The sequence below is a fragment of the Gymnodraco acuticeps genome, unplaced genomic scaffold, assembly GCF_902827175.1.
Source record: "Gymnodraco acuticeps unplaced genomic scaffold, fGymAcu1.1, whole genome shotgun sequence".
NCBI lineage: Eukaryota > Metazoa > Chordata > Actinopteri > Perciformes > Bathydraconidae > Gymnodraco > Gymnodraco acuticeps.
In genome coordinates, this window is record NW_022991957.1 from 273824 (window position 1) to 287416 (window position 13593).

General features: G+C 39.9%; 2 protein-coding genes across 2 annotated transcripts; both read right to left on the minus strand.

Moving 5' to 3' along the window:
- Positions 1-374: 374 nt before the first annotated feature.
- Positions 375-6479, minus strand: LOC117535996 (CUB and zona pellucida-like domain-containing protein 1). Its single transcript, XM_034200704.1, has 10 exons — positions 6203-6479; positions 5687-5828; positions 5418-5561; positions 5266-5325; positions 5093-5151; positions 3486-3676; positions 2831-3231; positions 2307-2406; positions 1867-2062; positions 375-773 (listed from the first exon to the last, which is right to left on the minus strand). The coding sequence occupies exons 1-10, from the start codon at positions 6255-6257 to the stop codon at positions 637-639; spliced, it is 1485 nt and encodes a 494-aa protein (XP_034056595.1). The 5' UTR covers positions 6258-6479; the 3' UTR covers positions 375-636.
- On the minus strand, positions 6397-9681 carry LOC117535989. The gene is made up of 6 exons (XM_034200693.1): positions 9555-9681; positions 8317-8522; positions 8044-8181; positions 7429-7567; positions 6931-7337; positions 6397-6457 (listed from the first exon to the last, which is right to left on the minus strand). The coding sequence occupies exons 1-6, from the start codon at positions 9669-9671 to the stop codon at positions 6397-6399; spliced, it is 1068 nt and encodes a 355-aa protein (XP_034056584.1). The 5' UTR covers positions 9672-9681.
- Between the last annotated feature and the right edge of the window lie 3912 nt (positions 9682-13593).

Here is a 13593-nt window from a genome sequence, read left to right on the forward strand (position 1 = left end):
AACTTTAGTTTGTTTGAGTCCCAAACCCTCGGTAATAATCTTCCTCAACCAGTCAAATTGACCAAATATTTGGACTGTTTTAAGCTGTTTTTTCAAACCCATCTTTACAGCCACAGCCAAGTCACACAATCAATCTGGTGAGGCTGCTTTATGGTTCTTGAGTTTCATCTCCATTGCTTCAGAAGTTTCCATCACATTCATTACTTAATGATTACTGCAGGTGTTAACATTTGATCGGTTGCTGCACGACTTCTAAAACATAATGAGGTTGAGTAAAGAAACATTTATTTTTGACTAACTTAAAACAAGACTATCCAAGATGTGTTTGTTTATGTGCAGAAGAAAAATATAGTAAATTGGACAAAAGCAAAAAGAAGATTTAAGAGAATATATTTTTATTGAGACATTAAGCATAAATGACTTGAGGTTAAGGCTGAAAATGTAATAATTACATTTAGCATTATTATGATTGGGCGGCACACATTTCAATCAAGTTTTAAATCATAATGCAGTACATGAAAGAACAATCACTTGTAAATCTATATGGGATTACACAGTGGTTAATACCACAATTAAAACCACTTCTAACCCATAAGGCAGGAAAAATAAATGGATATTCTCAACTAGCCGTTTTTTTTAGTTTTCAAAAGAGGCCAACGGTTGGTATTTGATCTTTGATGCTCTGACTTTGTACAGGGCCACTGCACTGATCATGCCAACGGCTGCAAGAAGACATCCAACGATGAACACCAGGTTCAGATTCATGGGGGTCCCTGGAGGAAAATAGAAGAATAATTTAAATGTCAACATTCGGCTGTCCACAGAAACAACCAACCGTGAAGAAAAACTCAGATCATGTCAGTTACTGTGCTTATTAGGTATTTTACAATATTATATATCATGTGTTTTTATGCCATATATTGCCAAAGTGCTTTTATGTAACTTTCAACAATATGTTAAACCACAAGGAGAACTATGAAGTTCGCTAACCTAACTACTGTGAAATGATTTAATTAAGCATAACATTTTTTACCAAGTTGTGTTTCTTAATCTATGCATTTTTAAAGAAACTTGTTTGAATGGTGATTTTCATAGGAATAGATGTGTAGGCCAAACAAGTTACAACAGTATTACATTTCAATGGCTACGTTGATTGCCTCTGTTAAATCCCCAGTGTTTTAAGCAAGTTGAAGCAGTTACAACTTTACTTGTATTGGTTACTCACATTATCATATTACTAGCCATTATATAGATGAACACATGCTAGTAAATACATTTATTTTTCTAACTTTATATACCTGTACATGTTAAAGTATAATGAATTATACTAACTGCATACCTGTACACATGTGTTTTACCACATGTATTTAAGCTGATAATCCATTATATATGTACATATTGCACAACATATTCACATCACCACATATTTACATTACAATTCACATTACATGCTTCCTCTTCCTTCCTTCCTACATAATTAACCATAATAATGTAAAATATCATTGTTTCGCTGATGATACTCAGCTTTATATCTCCATTTCACCAGGAAACCCCAGTTCTGTAAATGCAATTCTAATTTAGGAGTAGATGTAGATGTGTAATCCAAACAAGTTGTACTGTACGTTTATAGAGTCCGAAAAACATGATAAAAATACATAGAGCCAAGTATCTAGATGCGCTCTGAGTAGTCAGCTGTATGGTAGCATAAGAGTCTGCCAGTGTCAGTGCAGTCTCTTTTCCTAAGTCCTGATGAATCCTCTTTCACATATTTCCTTAAGGAAAAGTGGTTAGGAAAAGACATAGGACCTGATTTTCACTTTTCAACCGTAGCCTCAAAGTAGGCAGGTATTCTGAGGGAAAACGTACCTGGGCTCCCGGTGCTCTCCGCTGATCTCTTCAAACGCAGAGGACCCTGGGAAATGAAGTGCCTGGCGCTCTGAGTGATGGCCTCTCTCTTGCGGTGATGATGATGCCCAGTAAGGGGGGAGTTGATGCACCCCTGTGAGCACCTGGTGCCGCTGCTCCCTGCCTCACACATCAGCACTGAACAGCTGATGTACACCTGAACGCAACACAACACGCTGTCATTACATCAGCAGATATACAGACTTCTCTCAGAATAGCAGAGTTGTTGTCAGAAACACCTTACAATATCTTAAAATACTTTTACTTAAATAACATTTTGAATGCCAGAACTTTACCTGCATCAGAGTATCCCTAAACTGTGGTATTGTTTATTTTTATTAAGTAAAAGATCAGAGAGGTTCCTCCACCAGTAGAGTATAACCTCATATTTCATTCTTCACCTGGTCGTGCAAGCCGATGAACTGGAAGGCCTCCATGCTGAACCTGAACTCTCTGGGGTTGGCCTTCGGATGCACTTGAACTGTCTGATCAACAGTACACCTAACAGCAACAAAAAAAAAATATATATAAGAAATGTTGCCTCTGCCTCCATGCCTCACAAACGGTGCTAAATGTGGTGTCTGATGTATTAAAAGGAAATCTTCAGACACAAATAGCCACATTTCAACCATTAAGTGTATTTTTAGATACCTTTTTCAACCTTTTTCGAAACATACTATGAAAGCAAAGTAGACCAAAAACAACGCATACCAATGCATCGTTATTATTATTTTGAATTAATAAAAGTGTGTACCTGACGGAGGACTGCATATCGATGTGTTTGACTGATTAATTCCCATATAAATCCACTGCCTACAAACATCTCATTCACACCGATACGGGCAGTTTAGTTACACACCTCTCTAATGAAAGAAAACCAATGCATTGGTAAAGATATGCCACTAGATGGCGTGCTCATGCCTACCCATTCTCGATGATGGAGTATGTTGGCCAGTAGTTGGGGGTGTCATATGGCGCGGCGCTGCAGGACTCCACAAACAGCTGGGTGTTGTTGACGGTAGATTTGGCCTCTATCTGCATGTAGATCCTTTCCGTTACATCGTACTCCAGAGGGTACAGCCCTGGATCAACCATTTTTCCATATTGGCTGTTTGGGTAGAACTCAAACTCATAGGTGAACTTTCCGAAGCCTTTATCCCACACCACCACATTCCTCCTGTGTGCTGTGAAGCCCTGCGTCACGTTCCCACGTTTGGGGTACTGGCAGTAGAACTGGACCTCCAGCAGGTGGTTCCTGGTGATCAGGTCGTGTATGTTGTCCACCGTGGTGATTTCATTTTTGAAAACCAGGTTTTCTTCATCTTCCTGCAGAGTTAAACGGGACATATTGTGTTCACGTTCATATATGTATTTGGGGTGTCAACTAAAACATGTTTTCATGCTTTAATGTCAAACGTGTAATTTTACTGTCTTTTATTTCTGAAGACCAAGTCCCGAAAAAGCCCTATGACCCTCATCGTGTTTCCCCTCTAATTGTTCAATCCGCATTCTCCTAATAAAAAGCAACAATAGTTTAGAGAAAAACCCGGCAGGTGATGAAACAGATGCTCTATTGTTACCTCGATCTGAGTGCCGCAGGCGTTGAGGGGTACGACCGCAATGATGTGCGAGCTGTTGGACTTCGTCTGCAGGTTGCAGGCCGTGTTGCTGGGGTCATTGAGGCGTAAATGATCCTCATGAAGTCCAGGGAGAGAAGATCTGGTAACCTCTACTGTCATTGAGGACTCATGGCAGGTCACATGGGATTCAACTAGAGCAAGAGATAAATAGTTTACAAAATAAATAGGCCTACACATTACACTGATGGTTCTAGTCTACAGGTGGCAGTTGTTTTGTTTAAACATCTACACCCGGAGTGGCCAACCCGCGGCTCTCGAGCCGCATGCGGCTCTTTGCCCAGTCTCATGCGGCTCCTCCGTTCATATCGAATTTTAATTGTGTTTAGTTTTTTTTGCTCATATGTATCCCAGTTCACAAAGGGTTAACAACACACAAGTTCCAGCCCAATCGTTACACAGAGTTTTCAACAAAGAAGTGCTTTAGCCAATCAAAATGCAGATCCTGCAGTACTGGAGGCGGGCTTTACTGCACTCGCGATGTGACAGTGAAGGGAGAGATCTGCTTCCGATTGGCAGAAATATAACTCAGATAAAACCGTAATAACTCAATATAATGTTGTCAAATCAAAACGGTAATAATTTGCAGTTGTATACGTGTATGTGAGAAGGCCTGCTCCCGGAAAGCTGGCTACTGACACAGAAGGGCTCCCGAATTTGGTGATTCGCGGTAAAGAAATAAACAAGAGAGAAAGTGCATCTCTGTCAGCAGAGCTTCTGTCAGTCAGAGGGTTAGGTAAAAGTTGAGATGTCATGTGAGGAGAATTAACAAAAATACACTTTATTTATTTTCATTTATTTTTAAATAACTGTCATGAATCTGTGTGTGAGATACAGACAGGGAGAAAAAAGTCGCAAAGATCGCAAATGTGCCCTTTCATGCATTTGAGCCCCTTCCACATTCTCTGCACATTTCAAGAAGCAACATGCATAGTAAGATAACTACTTTTTTCAAATGTTTTGAACTGAGAGTTTGTGTGTGAGACACAATATTAATGGTTGACTATAACTGGCCTCTGGTCTTAATAGGAGAGGTTTAAGTCAATTTCTGTCAATATCATGGACTGTGACATTTATAGGAAATCTGGCTGAGCGGAGGTATGTGTTTCTGTATGTGAGTGTGTGTGTATGTGTGTGTGTGTGTGTGTGTGTGTGTGTGTGTGTGTGTGTGTGTGTGTCAATTATTGTTCATTTTTAGATTTTCATTTTGTATGTGTGAGAGATAGAGAGGGGCACATAGAGGAAGAGAGTGAGGGAGCACACAGAAAGGCTGAGAGCAAAAGAGAGAAGGAGAGAGAGAGAGGTCGGGGGACATACACCCAGCATGTGTGCCTGTGTGTACTGTATGATGTGGCTCTTTGCAGTAACACAGGAACATTATTGGCTCTTTACCTCTGATTGGTTGGCCACCCCTGATCTACACAAACACAACGGCCTTGCAAAAGTCCATGAAGCCACTAATGGAATGTAACCTTTTGGTTATGATATAAACGCCTTTCCAGTTGTAGATCTACTATAAAATGTTGATGTTAAACAAAAATCGTTCTTACTTAGTCTTTGACCGATGTTCACCAGAACGCACCTCATCTCGGACTGATAGATGCCGGACCTGAAAAGCATCAGTGTCCAAAGATTTATCTTTTTTTAGGGAGGCATTTGCTTCTGACTGTATTATTTAAATCCTAATTTGTTATTTTGATTAAAAAAGAAAATTGTTACTTACTGTGGAGATTCGGGGACGTGGACATGGTCCTTGGCTGGAGGGGGGAGGGTAGAGGCGAGACTGTAAAATATGTGAAAAGTGAAATCAATATTTAACACACACAAATGCATACTAATTGTATCAAATAGAAAATAAATGTAAGGCTCACTCACTCGATTACTGATTCAACAGCAAAGCAGATTGGGTAATGATCTCCCACATCATCAGGGCCAGGCGTCCACCTAATGACAAAGTCTCCATGTGTGCTTCTGTGCTTGGTGATATTCAGTGGCCCACTGATGATGATATCATGTAGTCTGTGTGAAAACAAAAGAAAGAAACCAGGTATTTCCTTCTTATCGCTGAAGTTATCTCACTAGCAGAAATGCTGATAATGTTCTGACGCCACAAGGCAATACTCATCACGTTGATTCTCACTTACGTTGCATGTGAAGCTTGTGCTCGAACTCTGATCTCCACTTCTTTGTTGACCTCGGCATTGATGTGTTGTCCATTTTCAGGTGTTGGGTGCACAAACTTTGGCAAGTAGAGTCCATCAACACACGAGGGAGCAGGTGGGTCCACTGCAGTTAAAAAAAATAGTTCTTGATCAGTTTTTTAAAACCACTTTTTAATTGTCTGTGGCTCAAATGTCAAAGCTGTCACAGCAAATTATATTAATTAGCTGTCAAAGGCGAAATATCTGCAGCTTTAAATTATATGTTTTTTTGTATTTCTTTCCTGATATTTTGGGCGGAATAGGGTTACGGTTAGGGTTTTCAGAAGAACTAAAAAGTCTTTATGCAGGTTTAGAACATGTACCTTCTTCTTAGTAGAGGACGTTGCAAATTAGAGCTGCAAGAAGTGCATGACAATCTACACCCATTGAAGGCAGTGCAGCAACAGCTTTCCTGTAAGTATGGATTGAATCATTTAGGACAAGTAAAACCTGACTCACCAAGAAAGGAGAATTGCAAAGGCAGTTTACTGAGAGGAGGCGTGGTGCCATGCATGGGTCGGTTGTCTTTGGTGGTTGGATATGTGTGCAGCCGCGGTTTGGTCTTGGTGGGTGGGAGTGAGGCTGATGTCAGACGTGGGGTCGGTGTGGTAGTAGTATGATGATGCCAAGACCATGTGGTTGGGGTTGGCGCTTCAGTCGTGGTTGTTGCTGAAGTTGCACGATGAAGCCACCACCATGGGGTTGTGTTTGGCACTTCAGTTGTGGTTGGTGCTGGAGTTGGACTATGATGCCACCACCATGGGGTTATGTTTGGCACTTCAGTCGTGGTTGGTGCTGGAGTTGGACTATGATGCCACCACCATGGGGTTATGTTTGGCACTTCAGTCGTGGTTGGTGCTGGAGTTGGACTATGATGCCACCACCATGGGGTTATGTTTGGCACTTCAGTCGTGGTTGGTGCTGGAGTTGGACTATGATGCCACCACCATGGGGTTATGTTTGGCACTTCAGTTGTGGTTGGTGCTGGAGTTGGATTATGATGCCACCACCATGGGGTTGGGGTTGGCACTTCAGTCGTGGTTGGTGCTGGAGTTGGATTATGATTCCACCACCATGGGGTTGGCACTTCAGTCGTGGTTGGTGCTGGAGTTGGATTATGATTCCACCACCATGGGGTTGGCACTTCAGTCGTGGTTGGTGCTGGAGTTGGATTATGATTCCACCACCATGGGGTTGGCACTTCAGTCGTGGTTGGTGCTGGAGTTGGATTATGATTCCACCACCATGGGGTTGGCACTTCAGTCGTGGTTGGTGCTGGAGTTGGATTATGATTCCACCACCATTGGATTCTGTTTGGCGTTGCAGTCCTGAATGGTGCTGGAGTTGGATTATGATTCCACCACCATTGGATTTTGTTTGGCGTTGCAGTCCTGAATGATGCTGAAGTTGTGGTGGGGTATGTATGGTTCAAGGCTCGTTTACGCCTCATGGGAATCAGTGGAGCCTTGTAGGATTGGGTTCCATCGGTGTAGGACAGAGAGATGGGCCTTTGCGGAAAGTCCTCCACCACCAACTCAAATCCAAAAACACTTGGGTTGGCGATGGCATTGCGGTAATGTAAGGAGCAGGAACCCTAACAATGTAAACATTCAGACATTTAGTGAGGCACAGGATCAGTCAGGTATTGGAAAATGTATAAGGACATTGATTTTTAATTCACAGACCTGATCCAAGACAAAGCCTGAAGGTTGGTTACATCCGCTGCACTCTATGTTTCTGATATTTCCATATCTGCAACGAACTGTGTCTCCATCAGGGTCGAAGGACATCAGCTTGTAGGTCCGTGGGCAGTTCTGGGGAACTCTTGAAAGGACACATTAACAAGAATAAGGAACACTGTTCTGCCCATCATCCCATACACAATTAAATCATCAAAGTCATAACATGTGAGTAGATAGACAAATACAATAAGTAATATAAAGACAGTGACTTTTTTGACTGTAATACATTATAAGAAACAATTAATTAGTGTTTTTTATTGGTTTGGTTGAATTATTTGTTGTTCTTTCTTCTTGGAAAGATGGAAATAAAGTTATATGACATGAGCTACAAGCACATATGTAGTCAAAGTACGGATTTTCTGAATTGTTCCAATGTCATTTGTGATTTCTTTAGACATACTGTTGGAAAACAATCCCATTGATTCTGGTATTTATGGACTTTCAAGGGTAACGTCCACAGTGTCTTCTTTTACTGCCATTGGGGGGAACTAAAAAGGTTATTCAACAACATAATAAAAGGTTAGACAAAACCTTTCATGCTTACTTCAGGGAACTTACCGTAGGAAAGGTAGAATGGCAATGTCTGGGGATCTGTTTGGTTTGCCAGTGTCAGATCTTGTTCCCAAATCTACTTGAGTTAGAAGTCTCCAACCTGAAACGCTGTTTCGTGTTTTGGTCCAACAACAGCTACTTGCCCTGATAGGTGTGGAAACAAAACTCTTGAAATACTGCATCTTACAGCTGCTTCTTGTTATGTTTGCAATGCAATTCTGGAGACTCCACAAATATAACATTAGCGTGATTTGAGTCTGAGTCAGAGAAAAAGCTCACCTCATCTGAAACGGTTTGTCAGTTGTGACTTTTCTTTGTTGAACTGTTTCTGTTTCACACCATTGTCTGTTAGATTGTGGTGCATTGGTGCTCCTGTCAATTGTGCCTCTCTGTTGATTAGTGACATAGCCACAGTCGTTGTTGTAACAGCTCCAGGAATGGGAATACTGACACCCATCATAGGTCGCCCTGTTTCGAAAGTCCACCTTTGAAAATAACATATACATAGTTAGATGATTTACTGAAGTTAACTTTTTTAATTCACATTTTGTCTATTTTGTAAAAATCAGTAATATAATTATACAATACTGCCAATTTTAAGAAAGGCGTGTATCTTTTTTAATCACTGTACTTTCTGAAAGTCTTTCTGCCTTAGTCAAATAAAGCACACGTTAAAAAAAAGTAAAACCAATAATGTTGCAATATGATTAAATCACTTATTGGTTCTTGAGAATTGTAAAAGGTAATCAAATCCCTATTCATAACAGTGAAAGTAGAACATACACATCAGAAAAAGGTAAAGACGATAACCAGCACCGACTAAACTACAGTTGAAAGATCCAATAAAATTAAAAGTAATCGTCAGATATCTAGTCAGATACTAGAATTACACTTTCTGGAACCCATTTCTTCTTTTTTTTGGCCAATGGGAAATTCCACAGTATTCTTCATTTAACGTGATAAATCTTGCAATCTTTCTTGCTTGAAGTTTTGTTTTCAATTCTGAAAAAAAAGTCTAATTTTGTTCTAGAATTTTTCTAAGACTTCTGAATTTTTTTCTCAGTTCCCCGACTTTTTTCTCTGAATTCAGATTTTTTTCTCCAGATGTAGATTTCTTTCCTCAGAATTCTGACTTTAATATTTGAAAAAAAGCACTTTTGGTCAGATCTAAATAAAAATAAATCACCTGTGACCCTAATCTTACTCCAAAAAGGTATCATGTATTTAATAAATAACATTAATTAGTGTAAATAAGTCTTTATTCTACCAAAAAATGTGATTACTCAAATCGATTACGCATCTTTTTGATGAACTCAACAACCTTCAAAAGCTGAAAATCAAGGTGAACATTTTTTAAACATAGTTGCAGGAAAAAATAAGGTTAAATATATTAGGCAAAATTGTCATATTCTGCAAGCATAATCAGAGTAATCAAACCCAAATAAAATAACAACGGCAATAGTATGAATACATTAGTTAATTGTTAACTGATGCATGGGTTTAAAAGTTTCTCTCACCCTAAATGATCCATCAGGGTTTCTTCCTTTGTAGCTATAGGTCACGGTTCCCCCGTAGTGATGTGATGCAGACGCCAGTGAGACCAGCTGAAGCGGGAGCAGAAGAGCGGCGGCCATCTTTTCCTGAATTCACCTCTGTCTCCAAGTATCTGCTGCTCACATCCACCTGCAGCATCCTTTTATACACACCTGGCCATGGTCCCTCCTGCCAAGATCTTTAGGAAGAAGCCGGGTGCAAAACTGGTTCCACAACATTTGACAATGCCTTAATTAAAACACCCACAACTACAACAAAACTTTTCATGAAAATAATGTTTGCTATGTGGACCTATTGTTGTATTTGCGAATGTAAAGGAATGGAAACCATGAGCAAAACTATTGTTGTATAAGAGTGCTTTAAACTGATATTGTTGCATTAAATGTACTGAATGGAGGGAAAATGTCAAAATAAGTTGGTATGCAGTCAAAAATAATTGCATTTGTTTCTTCTTCTGGCCACCCTTTTACCATTTGCAGGATTGGTCAATGTTCAAGTGCAAAAACAATCCATGAATTAAATGTTATTAAACATAATATTACACTTCAATTCCCCCCCCCCATATTTTCTGCAATAATCCAAAATCCCATTGGCTTTGTGTGGAGGGATCCAGGTAGATGCTGCTTTCAGAGTCCACTACAAAACAATGTCATCACTGCAAGACTTAATTAACTAGAGACAAATAATAAAAATGCCTTTTTTCTAGTTTACAGGATTAGTCGACATGCAAATGCATTAACAATCTATCTCTAACAAAACACTTCCTCCTCACATCTCTTGACAACTTAACAATTGTGAAATCCATATGGTTCTTCTTTCGTCTTTCATCTTAGCTGCATCACTTCTTGAAATGTAGGTATCTTCCTTTATTGCTATGCTAAGTTCCTCACTGTCACATTAAGGAGAGGCAAAATAAAGCAGCTGGAGGCACAGAGAAAGAGTTTTGATTAAATGTTGATTAACTGTTATGCTGATTAAACACACTCTTTTTTCCCTCCGCTTAAACACCGACTGTCAGTTTATTGGTCTGTTAAACATAAAATACGTCATGCATGCAGCGCTCCATTAAGAAGAACTATAGCCATTTCCTGCTTTGGCTTCCTGTAACGTTAATAATGAACACAATCCTGTCCTTACTCTCGGTTACATTTCCCTATTCTCGTTATTTTCATTCCTCGTTGTTATGATTCTCAACATTGGCCTTTTGTTCATACCCTGCTTCGACTTTAAAGTCATCACACTTTTGTAGTTCTCCTCAATCATCTGTAATTATCTTCCCCAACCTTCAAATCATATTTTTGGGTTTATTTTTCAGAATCTTTAAACAGTTTTAGTTTGCTTGTTTAAACCCATCTTTACAGGCCCCCTGATTAATCTTTAACCCTGCCATTTGTTATTAGCCTTTATTTAACCAGGTGAAGCCCCTTGAGATCAAAAGATCTCTTTTTCAAGGGTGACCTGCAGGACATTAGTTACACATGTAACATAAAAACAACAGAACAACAATAAGGAAGACATACAACATAAATTACAGGGTACAGTTTACAAACTCTATTCACAGTGACAGGTACCATGAGTATCAAACAGCATGTCACCCAGCTGAGTTTTAAAATGATGCAGGGGAACCAAAGTGCTCAGTTTTAAACATGTTTGCAGACTGTTCCAAGTTAGTGGAGCTGCACAACTAAAAGCTTTCTTCCCTAAGACAGTCCTAGCACTTGGCACATTTAATAAAACAACATCATGAGATCTCAGGCAATAAGTACTTTCAATTCGTCGAGAGATCAGAGAGCAGATATAAAAAGGTAGTTTACCCAACATGGCTTTATAAATGAACATGTACCAGTGACTGAGCCTCCGTACAGTTAGTGAAGGCAGACCTGCCTTGGCATACAGGGTACAGTGATGAGTAAGTGCTTTACAGTTAGTAACAAATCTCAGAGCACTGTGATAGGCGGCATCTAACTGTTCCAGGCAATGGGCAGGTGCATTCATATAGATCAAATCACCATAGTCCAGCACAGGTAAAAAGGTCACAGAGCCTTTTCCTGGCCTCAAATGAGAAACAGGACTTGTTTCTGAAAAAGAAGCCTAGTCTAACCCTCAGCTTTTTAAGCAGATGAATGACCTGAAGTTTAAAAGAGAGACAATCATCAAGCCAGATACCTAGGTATTTATAACTGGTAACCACTTCGAGTACTTGTCCTTGCATAGTAACAATATCCAAAACAGTGTCTGGTGTCTTTTTAGCTTTAGAAAAGAGCATTACCTTGGTTTTTATCAACATTTAAAAGAAGCTTAAGCTCAGAGATCTGAGTCTGAATAATGTTAAAAACAGCCTGTAATTTAACACCAGCCTCCTGAATGGAGGGACATGCACAGTACATCACGGTATCATCCGCATAGAAATGTAAAGTAGCTTCATTCACATTTTCACCTAAACTGTTGATATATATGGATTTGGTTCTCTCTTGATTGCATGTGCATGTGTATTCTGTATAGTGTGTATAACTGTGTGTGTATTGCGTGTGCATCTACCTGTATAATGTGTGTGTGTGTGTGTGTATGAAAAAATAAAACAATACAAGCCAGTGAAAAAATGAATTAATAAACGTTAATCTTTTTATTCTTTTATTGCACTGTGTTTTCTATAGTAGTGTCTCCTTCTTATTTCACATTTTGCACCTGTGTGAAGTACTCTGTAACTTTGTGTACTGTGCTATACATATAAAGCATAACCAATAAGTACTTATATAGTTACTTGCCTTTATTTCACTTTCACTTTCTAAGTGAAAAACAGACATATGAGATGGAAAGTGTTGAGAAATTATTGCGATGTTCCTGCAGTACACGTCATAGTGCGCTACAACATTCCTCATCTGCCATCTCTTGATGTTATCTCTTGTCTTCGGGTATATCCAGTGGTGTAGTGGGCGTTAGACGCGGGGGTACGCCGTACCCCCACTTATTTGGAGCATGATCTTTTTTTAATAGTCTAATAAATATAAAATCATTGCCAGTCTTATCAGTTGCAAGTGTGTATTTGTTGTAATAATGACAAAAACATAATACATTTCACAGTAGTGGCCTATAATAAAAAATAAAAACGATTTCCTTCAAAAATGATGATTCGTCATCACGCTCGTGACCCCGCGGCGAGCTGGGGGTGTGTCAGTGACACACCCACGGCCAGCTCACCTGCCGCCGATTTTGCGGCAGCTCTTTCCCTCAAGAACGCTAACGAAAAAGCTCTATAATGGAAGGAAAACGTTTTTTACTTGACTTCTTTTCTAAAAAGAATATATTTCACAAGAAGAAAGAGGCTAGCAGCACCGAAGCTACAAGTGAAGCTGCTACTAGTACTACATCATCAGAAGGGCCGCCTAAAGACGTGAATAATGCTAGCTAACGTGCACGTTAGCTGCGCTAGCAACGTTCCCCTGGCTAGCTCAAGCTCACCTTTCCCAGAGGTGAGGACGGAGGAGATGTGGCGGAGGAAACAAGAGGCTACCCGTGGATAGACTGCAAAGCTGGGAAACTGGGCTGCTGTTCATCCATTTCGGATTTATCAGTCTTCAAAACGCAAGGTGTGTGTGTGTGTGTGTGTGTGTGTGTGTGTGTGTGTGTGTGTGTGTGTGTGTGTGTGTGTGTGTGTGTGTGTGTGTGGTGTGTGTGTGTGTGTGTGTGTGTGTGTGTGTGTGTGTGGTGTGTGTGTGTGTGTGTGTGTGTGTGTGTGTGTGTGTGTGTGTGTGTGTGTGTGTGTGTGTGTGTGTGTGTGTGTGTGTGTGTGTGTGTGTGTGTGTGTGTGTGTGTGTGTGTGTGTGTGTGTGTGTGTGTGAGAAGCAGCGCTGTCTGCTTATTTGCAATGTAGGCTAGGCCTAATCAGCATAATTTCAAGTCCAGATTCAATGTTTGCATTAGTAGGCTATATTTTTCGTTTCGTTTATTTAATAAGTTAATTTCAGGACAACTTTGGGAATTTTTTTGTTTGTTATGAGTTTT